A 17,144-nucleotide genomic window follows, 5' to 3' on the forward strand; every position below is an offset into this window, starting at 1 on the left:
TTCTGACAAGAGGTTAATACTACTTCCCAGAACTTATCTACTATATTTGAGAAAACAGATACTTGTGAAATTTTCACACACCTTTGCCAACACTCAGTCTGCAATCCTAAGCATGCTTACTTGAGTGTGAATGTGCATAAGAAAGCTATGAGGGTCCTTCTAAAAACATGTAATGCTATGAAGTGTGCCTCTTTGGTTCCATGCCTTGGGTACATAAGTCAGCTTGGAATTGGAGCAATGTATTTACATTTCAAACAGCCTTATCAGTTTGAAAACACCCTCCTAAATCCTGTAGGGAACCTTTTCCCATTCTAGCTAGTAAAAAAAAAATGAACTTGATATTAAAGTACATTTCACCTGTGAAGCTGTCAGTGTCTCCAGTGTATTTAGTCTCTGAAAGACGTTTTGCATGTCTTCTTGTAATCGTATTAGCACTATTGCAATTTGTTCATTGAGGCTGCTCCTTGGCCCTCTATCTGAACCCCATCGTTCTCCATCTCCTCCACTGCCCATCTGTCCACGCTGGGTGCCATCACCCATAGGGTGCATTCTGTGCCCTGGTTTAAGGAGAGAAAAGATAACACCTTTTAAAATAAATATTTTTAAACCATATTATGAAGACATATAGATTCACAGAACCTATTTATGATGTAAAACATAAGAATGACATTAGATTTGCTTTATTGACATAGGGGGATATTACAGTACCTCTCCCTCTTCTGATTCCATAGAAATCAACCTTTTCGCCACCCTTCTTCTCTTTGTGAGGCCCTCCATCACTTGCTTTGCCATCTTCACCTCCACACTTGACTTCACCTTTTCCTTCAACTGTAGCCTCTTTTATACCTTCTGAATTGTAGTTTCCAAGTTCAAGAACACCAGCACTTCCTAGGAGACTACCACAACCAACTTCTGAGAAATGGAAATGATGCTCTGAAGAGTCATTGTTTGATGCACAGATATCCAAGAGCTGCAATTCAATAAAAATGCCTATTACATCCAAATAGATTTCCAATGAGGGAAAAATATCCAACACTGACTCTCAAACCGGGAAATCCAATATATGGCCTGGAATAAGAAATTACGTATATGTCTTTTTCTCTGATAACAGCGCAAGAATTTACAAAAGATTTTTACCTCTTCTTGCCCAAATTGTTCCATAGAATCACAGTAGACTTCACTGTCTGAATCACTTGTCAAATGTTGAATTCCAGAGATTTCTTCAGTGGTATCTTCAGTAAGACCTGTATGTAATTATACACTCAAATACTTAACTAAATGCAAGTAGACCAATCATAGCAATATTTCATCACAGAATGTTAACAAGTTCAAAACATAAAGTAACTAATAGTTTTTTTAAAAAAAATAAAGCTTATTTAAGTGCAAGATTTGAGTCTAGTAGCACCTTAAAGATGAACAAGATTTACAGGGCCTAAGCTTTCAAGAGTCAAAGCTCTGTTCATCAGATACAAGTATGAATGGAAATAATTTTGTCAGAAGGTGGAAAGAATGTTGGGAAGAAGACAGTAAGGATGCAGAGGTACAAAGTAAATTCTAATCGGCTTGATTACAGCAGGGGAGATATACTTAGGGGTAGGAAATTTCTACATTTCCCTCTGCTTCTCACAAACTTTTAAGCAAGTTTAGGCTACAGATACACAAGAGAATTGTACCTTGGTGATTAGAACCAAAATGAGATCTGATAGGTAGTTCAAGGCATTTGTCTTTCTTCTTAATTTCTTCATCTTCATTTATACCATTCAGGGCAGATTTAGTCTGTATACCATTGATCAAGTCAGAATTAGGGACATTGTCATCATAACCAACATTGGTAGCAACACTGTCCAATTCCTTGGCTACGGATGATTCTGCTTCTATAGTTTTACTTTCTATAAAATAAGAAGGGAACATGTTTTCAAATGTTACCCCACTACAAGATGTTCTAGTTCATATATGTTTTGATCTGTTGACAGGGATGTATTCAAAGCAGAGTTCCTAAATACATATTAAGTAGACTTTACTGTGAATTTTTACTTGGATTAATGTTCTAATGGCTATGCTTGTTTCTTGTTCAAGCCTAGACTTTCATTTCATACAGGTAAACAGGCTTCTTAAGGCATTTAAGAAAAAGCGCTTAACAGAATCAATTAATTAGCAATATAAACTGTCTTATTAAATTATTTTTACAGATTGAAAAGTGGGGAAGCTACATTACTGCCAAGTAATCTTAAACTAAACCATGAAGCCAGATTCTAAACATATATACTCAGAAATAAGTCCCACTAAATTCAGTAGCACTTACTCCAAAGTAAGTGTGTGCAGGGTTACATTCTTTATCATTCCTCTTCCATCAGTATTTAATTCTTTATTTTTTTTTAAAGAAGAGGGAAATGGGATTTTAAATACAGACATGCAGCATGAGGGTCACGGTACTCTCAGGAACAGCATGAAAGGCAGCATGAGGGGTTGGACTAGAGGGGAAGGTTTGACAAATCACAAGCACCTTTTTGTGCACAACTGAGTGTAGTACAGCCTCAATTGCGCACAAAAAGGTGCTTGTGATTTCTGCCAAACCTTCCCCTCTAGTCCAACCCCTCATGCTGCAGTACAATCTATGTAGTACAGGCATGGCTGTGCATGCTTTCTCATGTTGCACTGCAGCCAAGATCCAGGTGACCAAACTAAAAATGGTACAAGACAAGGAGTGAAAAAATAGATACAATTAAGCATAAAAGTTTACCTTCTACAGTCTCCTTTAATTCTTCTGTTTCTTCCTGGACTTCTTCCTCCTCCGACTCTGCTCCACTATCACTGCTCTCAGATTTGCCATTCACAGCTGGCACAGATGTTATGGCAGTTCCAGGGCCTAAAAAACCCAAGTTTTTGGATAATACATACTTACTATAGAAATCAGAGGCTTTAAAATAACCAAGCTGTTTGAATTAATTCCAGGTAAACATGTCTCTACTGTGCTATTTTCCCCAGATTTTAACTTTCCCTGAAGTTAAGCATATAACACCAGCAATTTCCTTACTGTTTCTTTGTTAGCAACATTTCTGTCATCACTATTTCTTTGTGAATGGTAGAGTACATGATGAAGGCTACTGCTAGAAACTTTAGAAGTAAGATCTGAATGACAGTTCTTTTAAACTACCCTGAGTTTTACTTGGTTATGACTGTGAATGAAATATCTCTTTCCAAAAGGTTCTTTTCTCCCCATGCCCACTCAATAGTACAGGGCACAAAAACATGGGAAAGTACATATAAAACACCATGTTGAGATACTATGTCATGTTGAGCTCAAGTTGGGTTGGCTCTTGCAGATCGCTTCTACTAGCAGAGGTGATTTTTCTCTAGCAGAATGCCTTGACTGGATCCAACCCAATATTTTTTACAGGCTAAATTTAATATTGATAGTTTATGTTGCTGTTTTGGCAGTTTTATGGTGCAGTTTCTACTTTGAGCCTCCTTGAGCAAGTAGCATATAAACTGTAGAGGCAGCATATAAATTTTCTTAACTAAATTTGGATCAACTTCAGAAATGGCATTTTGGCAGAATTATACTTTCCAATTTATTGAAGCAAATGTACATAAACCTTTGCTGCCATCTGATAATCCTGAGACATTATACCAAAAGACAAACTCCTTCAAAACTGGCTACAGCAGTCTTTATGCCCCTTCCAGAGAAGTATCAATACTTTTTCTTTCGTGCTGTTCTTTGTTTCCAGTTAAAGTTTTACAAGGCTCAGCTGGACTTTGTAAAATCTTCTGATTATGTAACATGGGGTATTTATTTGTGTGCATGTCTGCACACACATGCTTAAGTGTGTTTAATTAGGAGAAATGTTCAGACTCTTGCTTGTAACCAGTTTCTTACTGACTGATATTTAGAGATGCAAAGGACACCATGGTTGCACATTTTCCTACAGAGCTATTCCTATCTTGAGTTGTCTTTGCCACTCTTTTTCTCCATTTTTACAGTTTTGTTTTGATAGAAATGACTTATATAAATGTGTTAAAATAAAAAGGGCATACAAGAAAGCAAGGATATTTCTGATTATAGCACACATGAAAGAAGAATTAGATTAACAAAAGAGCTCATAAAACCCAGGCAGTCATTGGAGACTGGATTCTATTTCCTGGAGGGCATACCTCATCAAAGAAATGGAAGCAATATATCTTTTGCTTGCTCTGGCAATTCTCTTCTGTCAGGATCCAGAAGCAAGGGAAGGGTTCTCAAACAGACATCAATGAAGTAAGCCAAATTTTAAAAGGTAACAGAGAACACATCACAAACAGAAAAGGAATGGAAGCTAAATAGATGTTTAGTAAGCAACTATTATTATGAAATACTTCTTTTACATATTGGGGATAATAGTGGTGTACCTTACATGGCTTTTGAAAGGATGTCAACAAAGTTAATGTTTGAAATGCTTTGAACGCTGACAGTGCAATACGCAGCATTTCTATTATGTTATAAACATCTTCTAATGTGAAGTACCCTGAGATTAATATTTGTAGCACAACAAGCCTGTAATCAAGATGCAGACTAATTCACTTCAAAAAGAGGGTTTGGTAACAGCAGCTAATTTTGCAACTGCTCAGAGATCAGATGGCCTAACAACACCAGCATGGAAACATCTAGAAAATTGGTACATCCCTAAGGAGACTTGGCAAGACGCAGTTTTATCTGGACTGGGCATCTGCCCTAATTTTGATTGTTCCATGCCAACACCCAAGTAAGCCTATAGTACAGAAAAAATAACTGGTGTTGCTTCCTACAAGGTATCTTATTGGCTTATTTGGCACAAACGTAGACTTTATATGTTACTAAAATTCTGCTAGTGCTGGAAGCCTGAACAAATTCCCAGCAAATGAAAGACCACCATAATAGAGTCCATAAGTAGTATGGTATATCGAAACATAGTACCACTGAGAGGTTTTGGTTTGTTTGTTTAGAGGCGAGGGGAAATCATGTAGAACTCTGAATATTTTATTGCAAGCACTCAACATTACATCAAGCTTCTATATAGATATAATCTGTTTCTGCAAAAATGTTTTTATTTAGGAAAAAACATTGGTTTACAGATAAATGATTGTGCAAGAAGATATACAAGCGAAAGACAGCTTTTGTTAGAAACTATTTTTTGACAATGCAGTCTTCAGAGGCATTGTTTTATATTATTTGAGGCAGGCTATATGTTCCAAATAGTTGCTAAAGGTCATGGAAAGAACTTTTGGCCTCCCCCCCCCCCTTTGAGTAGTTGACTTAATCTCAGCAGTTACTTTTGAAATTCCTGGTGTCAGGTCCAGCCTAATCTTTTAAAGGAGCAGGACTGCCGTATTTAAGAAGAATGACATTTCTATAGAGCCACCAAGAGAACTATCAAATAAGTAGGTAGTCTTGGTATGGAAAGTAGTACCTTAGAAATTAAGGCTGAAAGTTCAGAGATGCGTCTTAAATGAAGATCAAATACAAAATTTGGTGAATTCGTTCTCTCACAAAATCATGCCTTATTTTCCGTCATTGTAAGACAGAAATGATTTCAGGGAACGAGGAAAATAATTTTTTTCTACATGCATTATTCTACATTTGCTGTGAACTATTACAAAAGAATTCTTTAGTTCTGCAAAGACGGCATGTTTTAAATTTACACCAAATTCATTGCACTGTTTAATATCATTTATGTGCTTTATAAACAGAGTTGCATTTATGACCTAAGAGTATTTGGGCTTTGTTCACTGGAATGACTGTAAGTGGGTCAGCAGTGTTTCACATTGTGTGCCAAGTAAAGAGAGCTTTTGCTGATCAATGGCCTGGATATATTGCTAACATTACCCTTTTGCCCATCACTCCAACTAGCAGGATAGTACCTTAAATCTGTAGTTTTAATACACATTATTTTTAAAGCGAGGCCTATCTTTTAAAAAACAAAGTTGGTTTTTTTTTTAAATCTTCATTCCCTCCATCCCTTTCACAACAAAGACGGATGGTGAAATACAAGATAATCTGATTACTTTCCACAGTCTACATCAGTGTAAGCAATATTTTAATCCCTGTGAAATCAAGTTATATTTTATGTCCCGGTTGCATAATAATGTAGTTGCTTTCTGTAAAACCTCTGGATGTGAATGCATACGCTGTACTCTGCATACATACAAAACATACTGCCGGTACCCTTTTTGTGCTACTTAAACACACAAGGCAAATTCATGAAGCGCCCATAGTCAGGCCAATAGTAGCCCTTTTCAGACCTTTGATTTTGGATCCTGCTGTGATGCACAGTCATAATTTTGTCTGAACAGAGCAACTTGTATATTTCTTCAGGTGCAGTACATAAAAACTGAACACTGGAGTTTTGAGGGCATGCACTTGTGCATCCTGAAGCTGCATGCAAATGGAAAAATAAGCACATTGCCCTATTCAGGTTTGCAAGTGGTACATTTCACAAAATGTACAAAACAGAAATGGCCCTGAAGGCATTTTTATGAAGGGATCAGGGCAGCAGTATAATAGAACAGCATAGGAGATCACTTCTATAAGGGACAGTATTGTAGTCAATTACAATGTTTATCGCAAGTATTTCTACTACAGGTCCTCTTCCTTTGTAACTCTTTCTTCATTATGATAAGCCATGTTTCAGACAATTTTACTGCATTGTTTGTTGGAGGTCTTTGCTGCCTGACTGAATTGCTTTTCATATTTCATGCACTTCCTTGAGTCTCAGTGAAAAAGGTGAGCTATAAATGAAGTTAATAACAATAGTACTCATGTTATATGTGGTTGGAGTACCAAAATTCAATGTCCAATAAGGACTACCAACCCTGTAAGAAATCTAACAAATCTGGGAATGCGACACTTTTGCAGAGAAGTTAGGGCAGGAGAATGGCAGTAGATGCATTTGCATCCCCTAAGCTTTTTTAACCAGTCCTTGTTGGACTGCACTGGAGAAGGAATTAAATGCTACAGAACGGAACATATTACCATCAATGACAGTTTAAAATAATTTTGTTTAATAGGACAGTGATAAGTGGTTTTATATCCCAACCTGATATTATGCCAGATCCTTTGGTCTTTTTGTCCTCTACAATTTCATAGAACGGGCCCAATACATGCAGTAGTTCTTCAACCTTCTCTGTCATTGGCATGGTTTCAAGAATCTGTAGGAATACCGAAAGCTTGTGAATAGTTTATCAGTGATTCAGGTCTGAAAGTCACTGCAACAACGTAATATAAATCCTGAACTTGTTACAACATTATGTTGTCATAATGTTACAACATTATCCCAAACTCTTAATTGCAACATCAAACTAGAGATGCCAGTCTCCAGGTGGGGTGTCCCCCCAGTTTTCAGGGCTTGATTCCACCAAGAGCCAGTGGGGGAAACCCCACCCCAAACAGCCATGTTCCTGATGTGATGACATCGCATCAGTGACATCGCACAGCAATGCTCTATTTTTTGGGCAAAACTATGGTTTGAGCCCAATTTTACCATAGAGTTTGCCAAAAATGGAGAGCATTGCCAATGTGATGCCAGCACTTCCATGTGACATTATCCCATCAGGGATATCCCCACCCACTCCCAAAATGCCCCTAGGTCCCCCAGCCAGCGCAACGAGGGGACCTGGAAACCCTATATCAAACACTGTCACCTTGTCTATCTGGGACTGCACATAGGATTGCCATTCCCCCCAGCTGAGGTGGCAGTCCCCCTGCCACCAGACCCTGCCCCCTGCTGCCCATCAGCGGACCAGCAGAGGGCCTTTAAACAGGAGAAAGAGGAAGGCCTGGGCCACATTGCCAGCATCACACAGGAAATGACATCATGCCAGTGCCGTCATTGTGACACTATCTAGGCAAAAGCTCTATGGCAGAAGCGGTTTTTACCATGAGAGTTTTTGCCCAAATATCAGTGCTGCAGTGATGCTGCAGCATGATGATGTCACTTCCTGTGCAATGCCAGCTACATGGCCTTCCTCTTTCACTGGGTAATCTCCCAATGATTACCAGAAATAACCCTAATTGCACTGGATTAAAGAACCAAAATTTAATCAAACTGTATTTAACTTTTGTGTTCTCTGATCATCTAGCAGTTTGGCAAGGCATTTCTTTTTAAAAATAGAAACTCTTCCCATCTAGATTCCAAACATCTCTGCAGACCCCTGTTCAAACATCTTTGTTTTCCTGTGAGTTAGTTCCAGATCCAGTAATTGATGGCAGGCTGTTTACTGGGACTTGAGGTTTCTGGGTCCCTTCGTCACACTGATGGGGTGGTTTGGGGGGTGTTCCTGGAGCAAGTGGGGATGTCACAAAACATGCTGACATCACCTGGATGTGACATCAGTGCAACACTCTACTTTTTGGGCAAAGCTCTATGGTAAAATTGGCCTCAAACCATAGAGTTTTGCCTTAAAAGCAGAGCATTCCCCAACTTCACTGACATGCTGATTTCACTTCTGGGTTATGTCAGCACATCATGCACAGCATTGCTGTTGGGGGTGGGGATTTCCTCTCACTGGTTGGCATTGGGTAGGAGCCCATGAAAACAGGGGATCCCCTGCCCCTACCTGGGGAATGGTATTCCTACTGGGACTTCAGTACAGCGACTTCAGCACTAGCATCATCATTGGTATTTCAGAGCAGTGGTTCTAAAGCTTCCCAAAATGTGACAGCTAATCTGGCCTAGGGTGAAGTCCATCAAGTAACTTCCAGAAACCTATTCTGAGGCCTCACAAGAAGCAAGTTCTCTCCTTGCCTTGCAGAGTCTGAAAATAAAATGCTGTAGATTAGTTTCCTTCCTTATCCCTAGCAACTCTTACCTTTTTCATCTCTTCAACGTAGGCAATCATAGCGTCTTCTTTGGGCATATCCCCTAAAGCATTCCATGCATCCCTAGAAAAAATATCACAAACATTCACTTAAAATGAGGTCAGCATGTGATGAGGCTTAATAGATTGATTCTTACTATACCTTTGGTTCTGTGACTTTCCACAGTTAACTGAACTTTGTGAACAAAAATATATGTTTCAGCATGAAAACATGGATGCTGGATGAAACAGAAACACAAGTCTTGTTTCTAATGGTATCTTTTTTCAGCTGTGATATGGGATACCACTTTTGTCATTATTAAGATGAAAGTATTTGCAAAGTACAATCGGAACCTAAATAGTGGTGGACAGTACCATAGGGTTGTAGTTGACTTACAGTAACCCCATAGGATTTTCAAGGCAAGAAACCTGCCTCTGCAGTGCAACCCTGAACTTTCTTGGTGATCTCCGCATCCAGGTATTGACCAGGGCTGACCCTGCTTAGCTTCTGAGCTCTGAAGATATCAGGCTAGCTTGGGCCATCCAGGTCTGGAAGGAGGTATCTATGAGGTACACAATATTGCACTATGAATTCCAAGTTCCCAAGAGAAAGCTCAAGCCAGAGCATGTTTCACTTCTGTTAGATTCAAGATGCACAATGTTCTGTGTAATAGCATGATTCTTGCAACTGACAAGGGTTAGGACATAATAAGACTAAGACAACAGCTATTAAAAAGTTGGGGGTGAGAGGGAGAGAAATGGAGGTCTTGAAATGCACTTGGAACGTGGCAAAATCATAACTGCTAGTAAGCCACAGGGGCTTCTTACAGTGCAATCCTAAACAACTACAACCTTCTAAGCCCACTGACATCAACCAGTTTAGAAGGGTGTGTGTTTATAATTGCACTGGGTCTTTTCACATGGAAGTTTTCCTGCAGTTTGAATGCCAGACTGCAGTCATTTTTCTCTGAGCTTCTTCATGACTTTGTCTTTCCATGGCTTCCTCATGCTTTCTCAAACCACCTTTGATCTGACGGGATAAGTATTAAAATATCGGATCAAAGGTGGTTTGAAAAAACATGGAGGAAACTGGAAAGACAACAAATGGAAAATGACACTGTGATTAACCTTAGAGAAAAGACATTGCCGCTCAGCACCCAAACTATAGAAAAACCAGAGTGTAAGAAAAGAGACCCTTGTCAAATACTCAGCAAAAATAGATTTTTTTCAGTCTACAAAATATGGAAGATAAATGCCTAATCTTTTGAAAAAAACTACATTAGCATAATTATTACATGAAAACATTACTTATAATAACTGTAGTTCAGATCTGAAATTGAAAGCATGGTTTGCAAACCCAGTTGAAATCACAATTCCTGATTCTGGTCTGATGGTTGATAAAGCATAATTGGTCAGTTCTATATGCCCACTGGGGAAGGGATTTCTTCTGCCCTCAGCAGGCATTGCCTGCTGGCACCCCAGCAACTAGTGGGAGATTTTTTTTTTTAATTGTTAGCAGTGGCATTATATCAGTTTTGGGAAAACCCCAAAAGTGAAGACATGCTTTTCTAGGGATCACTGGAAACTCAATGGTAAAATTTTGATGTTGCTTCTGGGTTTTCCCTTAGAGGGATGCCACCCCATTGCCAACAGCCACCCGCTATGTTCCCCACTGGTTCTCAGGCCAGGCCTGGCAAGCTCAATTAATTCAGACATCTCATCAAATCAAATAAATCCACCGTAACCATGATTTTGGAATTATGTCACAAGTGAGCCAAAACTGGGGGCTTTTTCATATATTAAATGTGCAGTGTTTATGTACTCTGACATTTTTCTTCAAGCTACCAAGATACATTATTTACTCAAATACAAGACTAATTTTTTCCACAGGAGCGACAAAAAAAAGGGGCCATCTTACATTCACATACAATTTATTCAAAGCATTTTATGCCACCTTTCCAACTGTCCATATTCAAGTGACAGTTATATCCCGTAATAACATTTTTGAATGCGTATAACATTTTCAACCTTTACATTCAGAGCTGTTTTCCTTTTGAATAAATATGATAGTTACAAAGAGCACCACACAGCTCTCCCACAGCTAGTACATGACCCACCACTGGGAAATCACCACATCCCAGAGTTCAAATTACAGCTTCTGATAAAATGCAGCACTCTCCTCAGCCCTTCACTGTATTTTCCTAAAACCATATACAGTGCAATAATGTAACTATAATGAAAACATACTGGCTATGACATCTCTTTCCACATTGGTTTGAATTGATTTTGGGAGAGGGGTCTACTTGTTAAATGGCTGAGTGGTTCCCTTGGTATAATTTCTGTGAAAATGCAGACCAGTGATTTCTCACGTGTGAACACCTAACAGAGTTCAGAGCCTCACAGTCCAACACAGCTGATTTGGATGCCTATGTAGTGGTGCAGATATAACATTAGTGTATTGCACCACCACTGCAAGAACACCCCCAACATCTTTATGGAGGGACTTTCCATGTAGGGAAGGGCAGCAGGGACAGCATTGGCAAGTTACTAAAAGTCAGCTCTGTGGTCCACTGGTGGACATGGTAGACTTCCTGCCCAATCTATTTATGCGAGGAGACTCTACATCTTCTCCTGTCCCAAGTGTCTCAAAAAACTGTATTGCAGAAAATTCCTGAAGCCCAGCCTACATCATCTTGCCTGTACCACCACCACCACCACTGCTGCTACTTGACTCTTCCTTGGCTCCAGCTGCACTACTCCTTTGTCATTCCTTGACTTTCCCCCCACCCCTCTCATATATCTGATGCTGATCTCAGGAAATACAGCATGGCCTCTATTGAATACATTCTGAACAGAAATAGCAGGGGTGCTATGCACAGTTCAAGCAATCCTGCTTTTGAGACAGGATACAAGACAGGATGCACAGGTCTGTCCCCAGGTAGATAAAGATGCTACATCTGGAGCCTGCACGTCTAAATGGCAGCAGGCCTTAGGCTAAAAAGGGGGGAAAGGAGAGAAACGACACCTTGCTGTTGGTGAGATATATACATAATATAAGCTTACCAACACGGACTTGCACTCTGCTACTCTACTCAGCTGGGAGTGGAGCCTTCCTCCAAAAGATCCTCTTCTGCTGGATCTTCACAGTTAGCTGAGAAAAGTACTCTACAACCCCATGTCTTTTGGCCTAATGCAAGAAGTATTCTGAACATGACAACTTAAAGCATTCTTAAAGCATTTTGCACATGATATTTACCATTTATATCTACCAATAGGGTCCCAAAATCCAGGTCTCGGAATATTACAAGGTCCTTGGGTTGCTTGCTTATAAAAGCTATAGAACTTGAGCATCATTTCATTTGTTGGCTGGAATGAACCTAGTGAAGAGTGAGAAAAATCATAACAGACAGTAACACCAAAGTACATTATTTTCTGTGGAAACTCTAGTCAAAATTAATTGACTGCATTATATGATGACTTCCCTTGCTCTTAAACCAGGAGGCAATTTTTGCATGGCTGGTGCTATCACTTTGGGCAGAGCTAGTGTTGGAAGCTAACCAATATCTGGATTAACACCATCTGGAAGGCCCTTACACGCATGTATGATATGATAATTTGAAGAAGAACTGCAGATTTATACCCCACCCTTCTCTCTGAATCAAAGACTCAGAGCGGTTTACAATCTCCTATATCTTCTCCCCACACAACAGACACCCTGTGAAGTGGGTGGGGCTGAGAGAGCTCTCACAGCAGCTACCCTTTCAAGGACAACCTCTGCCAGAGCTATGGCTGACCCAAGGCCATTCTAGCAGGTGCAAGTGGAGGAATGGGGGATCAAACCCGGTTCTCCCAGATAAAAGTCCACGCACTTAACCACTACACCAAACTGGCTCTCCAAATCTCTCCCTACACCAACTTTTTTTTTTGGGGGGGGGGACAACTGTTTGCCTGAATATGTGCTCATAAATACTTAAGAGTCAAATCCTGCTTGAGGCTATTCTCACCACTATCCCCCCCCACACACACCTGGAAGCCAAAAAAGCTATTTCTTCTCACCTCTTCGTTGTCCCCTCCCCCCATAATTAAAAACAAGCCACTCTATAGTGTACCAATTGGTTGCTTAAGGCTCCACAGTAAAGTGATAGCCAAACTCTTGTGAGTGGAATTAACTTTGAGAGGGTTGGGTGAGCGGCAAAAGGACTTGCTTTGGCTGCTGGGTGAAGGCGATAGTGATAGGGGGGATGATGCATATACAGGATGGAAGCCCCCCACCCATCTGCCTTTGAGAGGCAACTGCCTCTGTTAGTCAGACAATAGAGTGGGGCCTTTCCACAGCTGTAACTTGTGGAGACATTTAAAATTGGCATGGAAGAAGAACCCTTACAAGACTGCTCAAGGATAATGAAAACTTCAACAAATAAAATAGTATAGCCACAACTGACTAGTTGATAACCTTTCTAAAAAAAAAAAACAAACCCTGAGAGTCCTCTACTTAAAAAATCAGGGACAGAATCAGATCTGGATCATTATAAAATACATAGTGCTTTGTTTTAAGACTGCAAATAATCAGGCTTGAGGGAAGAGAGGAATGCCTTATCCTCTTTAACTACTATTCACTAACCCACAAAGTCTGTTCTTTCAGTTGCTTGAATTCCTGTGCTACTCTAACCATTTCGCAAGGAGTGGGAGTGGGAAAAGAAAAAACTTGTAACCCAGATTATTTACACCCACAACTGTCACAGATACAAAATCAAATGTGAATCAAATTTGCTGAAGGCAAAACATAAAAACAAAAATCCTCCCTTGTATGCACCATTAGTGATGATGACACTATGCAACTTTTAACCAAAAGCAACACACACATACATTCACACAGAGTTTGGGGGGGGGGGGGATCTGAAACTTGCAAAACACGTTTGACTTCTAGATTTGCCAGAAGGCTTCTTAGATGTCAGAAGGATAACTTTTGGTTTCAGGGATTTCCCAGCCCTACTGTTAAGTCTAAGAACTTTCTTTGTAAATGTGTAACCCAAGCGGAAAGGACAAGAGCATGATCACTGCCTAGGCAAAAAAGGGAACCAGAGCGCGCTCCGCCTGCCCCAATTAAAAAACTATTATTGAAGAACATTTCCCTTAATACATCCTGCCCTCTAGTTTTGCACCACTGATTTTATAGCCCCCTTTCCTTCTCTCCATAAACCTTTACCAGTTTGGCATTACAGTCACCACTTCCCTTCTGAGAAGATCAACCGGTTGGGTTGGCTGACAGGCCAGAACTGTCAGGAAAGCACCCTAGCGGTTGGTTGGGGTTTTTTTTAAACCCCCATTAGCTGGCAAAGTGTCATGCAATTCTTTCCCAGTGGGTGCTTGGGGGCGGGGGGGGGGAGGCTAAAACAGAATCAGAGTCCAGACACACTGGGACTGGCAGAATTAAAATACCCTGTCTGCTCCCCGTTCAAAGGCACGAATATGGGGCAATGCTTCCCTCTGCAGCAGTAAGGTAGCCTTGTATGCCCAGCCCCCCACCCCACCCCACCCCACCCGCCTCCTCCACCATCACTTGCCCACCTTCACTTACCATTTTTGGGCAAGCTCTGGATCACCTTCACGGCGGCTTCAAAGCGAGTCGCGTGCACCGAGCCTCCGCCTTCCGTCTCCGCCATGTCCCCTCGCCTCGCTCACCCGAGCCTTGAATCGTCTCCAGCGGCGGCGGCGGCGGGTCCCCCTCCCCGAGGAGCCTGCAGCCAAATAAACCCGAGATATTGGGGGGGTCGGCGGAGTTTGGGCCCGTGGCCGGGTGGCTCCGCCTCCTCCTCCTCCAGCCAGGGAAAGAGAAACCACGGAGAGCCGCTTCTTCCTCAGGAGCCCTTTTGCTTCTCGCCTGACCAAAAAAGCGCTTTTTTTCACACATCATGTTTCACACAAACATTTCTTCTCAGCTTCTATCAATCGACCCTCTCCTGCGCCCTACAGCCTGCTCTGCTTGCCTGCAGGGGCCAACTGGCACTGGTTTTCCTAATGACTGGGACCTGTTCCTAGTGCATTGTTGTCCACTTTGTCACTCTTCCTCTTTTTTTGGAAGGAGGGAAAGTTACCTTTTAAGAACTGTTTTTTTGGGGGGGGTCTTCCCTTCCAAGAGCTGCCTAGCCTTATCGAAAACGAGGTGTGTTTTCAAGAGGCATCAGCTTTGCTGTACAACCAGATCCACTGGACGATTAAACATTCTTTTTGTTGTTGTTTTTAAAAGGCCACTTGACTAGCCCACCCGCTTCAGTCACCAGGACAGGAGAGCAGAACAAGGTTTGAGTCCAGCGGCACCTTTAAGACCAACAAACTTCTATTTAAGGTATATAAGCTTTTGTGTGCTAATATACTTTCTAGACCTTGAACAAAACTTTGTTGGTCTTAAAGGTGCTGCTTTGTTCTGCTGCCTCAGACCAACCAGGCGACCCAACTGAATCCCTCAGGGCAGGATAAGCTACTGCAGTGTGAACTACAGCAGGCGGAGAACAGCATTTAGCTACCAGTACTAGTGGATGGGAAGAGAGATCAAGCAGTGATTCGTGGTGTGAGAACAAGAATGCCAGAAGTATTCAAGAGAATCCCAATTTTTAACCACGAAACACTGGGAAATATGCAGGGGTGAGTGGGATGAGACTGGGCAAGAAAACCCAAAATATATACTGGTTTTCCCCACCACACAGGTTTCACTTCCTACATGCTATTTCTCCCCTCTTTTTCTCTTTCCATTGTTAGTTTTCCTGCTGTGTTGCACATTCCACATACATAAGTTATGCACCCCCATAACAGGCATACTTATTCAGAAGTTAAATCCGACTGAATTCGATGGAGCTTGCTCCCAATGTGGTATTTTTCTGGTGTTCACAGAAATGCAACCTGAATGGTTCATACACTTGATCCCCCTTGCAATTCTGTATTTACAAATATAAAAGTGGGTGACAAACGCCATAAACATGCGTGGGGGGGGGGGGGGGACGACGACAGAAGAGAGGAGATCAGCAATTTTAAAATTCCTAGTCATCTTGTTATCAAACGCAACAGCGAGTTAAAAATGTTAGAGTATGATTGTCCAAATGTGACCCACAAAAAGCACTTGCCCTCAGGAGACTACAATTTACATTAAGTTTATATAGGAGCCCAATTACACCCTACAGACTAACAAAACTATTTCATCACACGCTTTCACGAATCACTGAGCTCCGATTCACACAAATATACGATCGAGCACATTTAGTCAGTTTTTAAGGTGCTACTAGGCTCCTATTTAATTTTATTACAGCAGGCAAACACATCTACCAATCTGAAATTAAACTTTATGCAATAACTGCCTGAACGCAAGACCTTTCTCAGTCCATCAAACAATACTCAAGCACCACCAACGCCCACCTTTGTACTCTTCAAGCCTTTGACATACTTCTACTAAGTGCAACACCTGATACCCAGCTTTTCCCAGCATTCTTTCACTCCCCTTTAACACAATAAATGCCTGTCGTTCCCACCGAACTGATAGTTCAAAGCGTCTACCCAGCGACTTGATCTTCACCGATCTAGCCCTTACACTCAAAGCTATATTCAGTGGGTCTGCAAAGCCATCTTCTGTCCGGAGCCCCTTTGCCATAACAACAGCGTAATATACCGTCCAATATTCCGTATTTCTACCCACCACACTCCTCCTGGAAGGGAGGGTGGGATTCCCAACACACATCTGAGCCCACCCTCTCAATTACAGGCAAAACCTGACAGTTGCAAGGGCAAACAACAATAAATGTTAAATCCTCCAACTTTCAAGAGTCAAACGTCATACCCAGGTAGGCCAAGAGGCAGTACCACCACCGGAGGACACTTACGCCTCCCTTCCCAATAATATACGATCCCGACCAATACACAACGACTCCTCGCTCCTACCTTGGGGTGACGGACTCCCCACAACCTTTGCCCAGGGCTCAGGCTGCCCTGTTAATGTCTTCCAACAGCAGCAAACCGATCCCTGGAGTCCCGCCTCTTAAAGAGCATTCTGGGAAATGTAGTTCATAAGCTACTGCTTCCTGTTTCCGAGAACCCTCCGACCCTGCCTGCCGTGGCAGCCCTTTCTTTTCTCCGTAGACAAAAGGGGAGTTTTTTCTTTCTCTCGCTCGTTATATTTTCATGGGTTCAGTGTTTCATACAGAGATTCCAGAGTCCTTGGGAGACAGCAATAATTGTACATATGTAATTGAAGGCAGTAAACATACCCTTTGTCTCTATGTTGCCGATTTAGACAATTTTGAAAACCCAGCCCTTTATCAACCATTTCCTCCACTACTACTAACAGAATG

The 17,144-nt window shown here is 41.3% G+C and overlaps 1 protein-coding gene across 2 annotated transcripts in view; it reads right to left on the bottom strand.

Annotated features, from left to right (window-relative positions):
• The window catches only part of ACBD5 (acyl-CoA binding domain containing 5), a 23,775-nt gene extending 6,915 nt beyond the window's left edge, over positions 1-16,860 (bottom strand). Inside the window, exons 1-10 of one of the 2 annotated variants that reach the window (XM_060248328.1) lie at positions 16,735-16,860; positions 14,387-14,546; positions 12,065-12,185; positions 8,821-8,893; positions 7,050-7,161; positions 2,741-2,866; positions 1,674-1,889; positions 1,138-1,244; positions 709-970; positions 358-557 (exon numbers count right to left, since the gene is read on the bottom strand). In XM_060248328.1, coding sequence (XP_060104311.1) covers positions 358-557; positions 709-970; positions 1,138-1,244; positions 1,674-1,889; positions 2,741-2,866; positions 7,050-7,161; positions 8,821-8,893; positions 12,065-12,185; positions 14,387-14,471 — 1,302 coding nt within the window. In that variant the 5' untranslated portion in view covers positions 14,472-14,546; positions 16,735-16,860. Of the gene's footprint in view, positions 1-357; positions 558-708; positions 971-1,137; positions 1,245-1,673; positions 1,890-2,740; positions 2,867-7,049; positions 7,162-8,820; positions 8,894-12,064; positions 12,186-14,386; positions 14,547-16,215; positions 16,271-16,734 lie in introns of those variants that run through there. The other variant, XM_060248329.1, reaches the window with a different exon arrangement.
• Positions 16,861-17,144: the final 284 nt, after the last annotated feature.

This window comes from Heteronotia binoei, chromosome 10 (assembly GCF_032191835.1).
Source record: "Heteronotia binoei isolate CCM8104 ecotype False Entrance Well chromosome 10, APGP_CSIRO_Hbin_v1, whole genome shotgun sequence".
NCBI classification, from domain to species: Eukaryota; Metazoa; Chordata; class Lepidosauria; order Squamata; family Gekkonidae; genus Heteronotia; species Heteronotia binoei.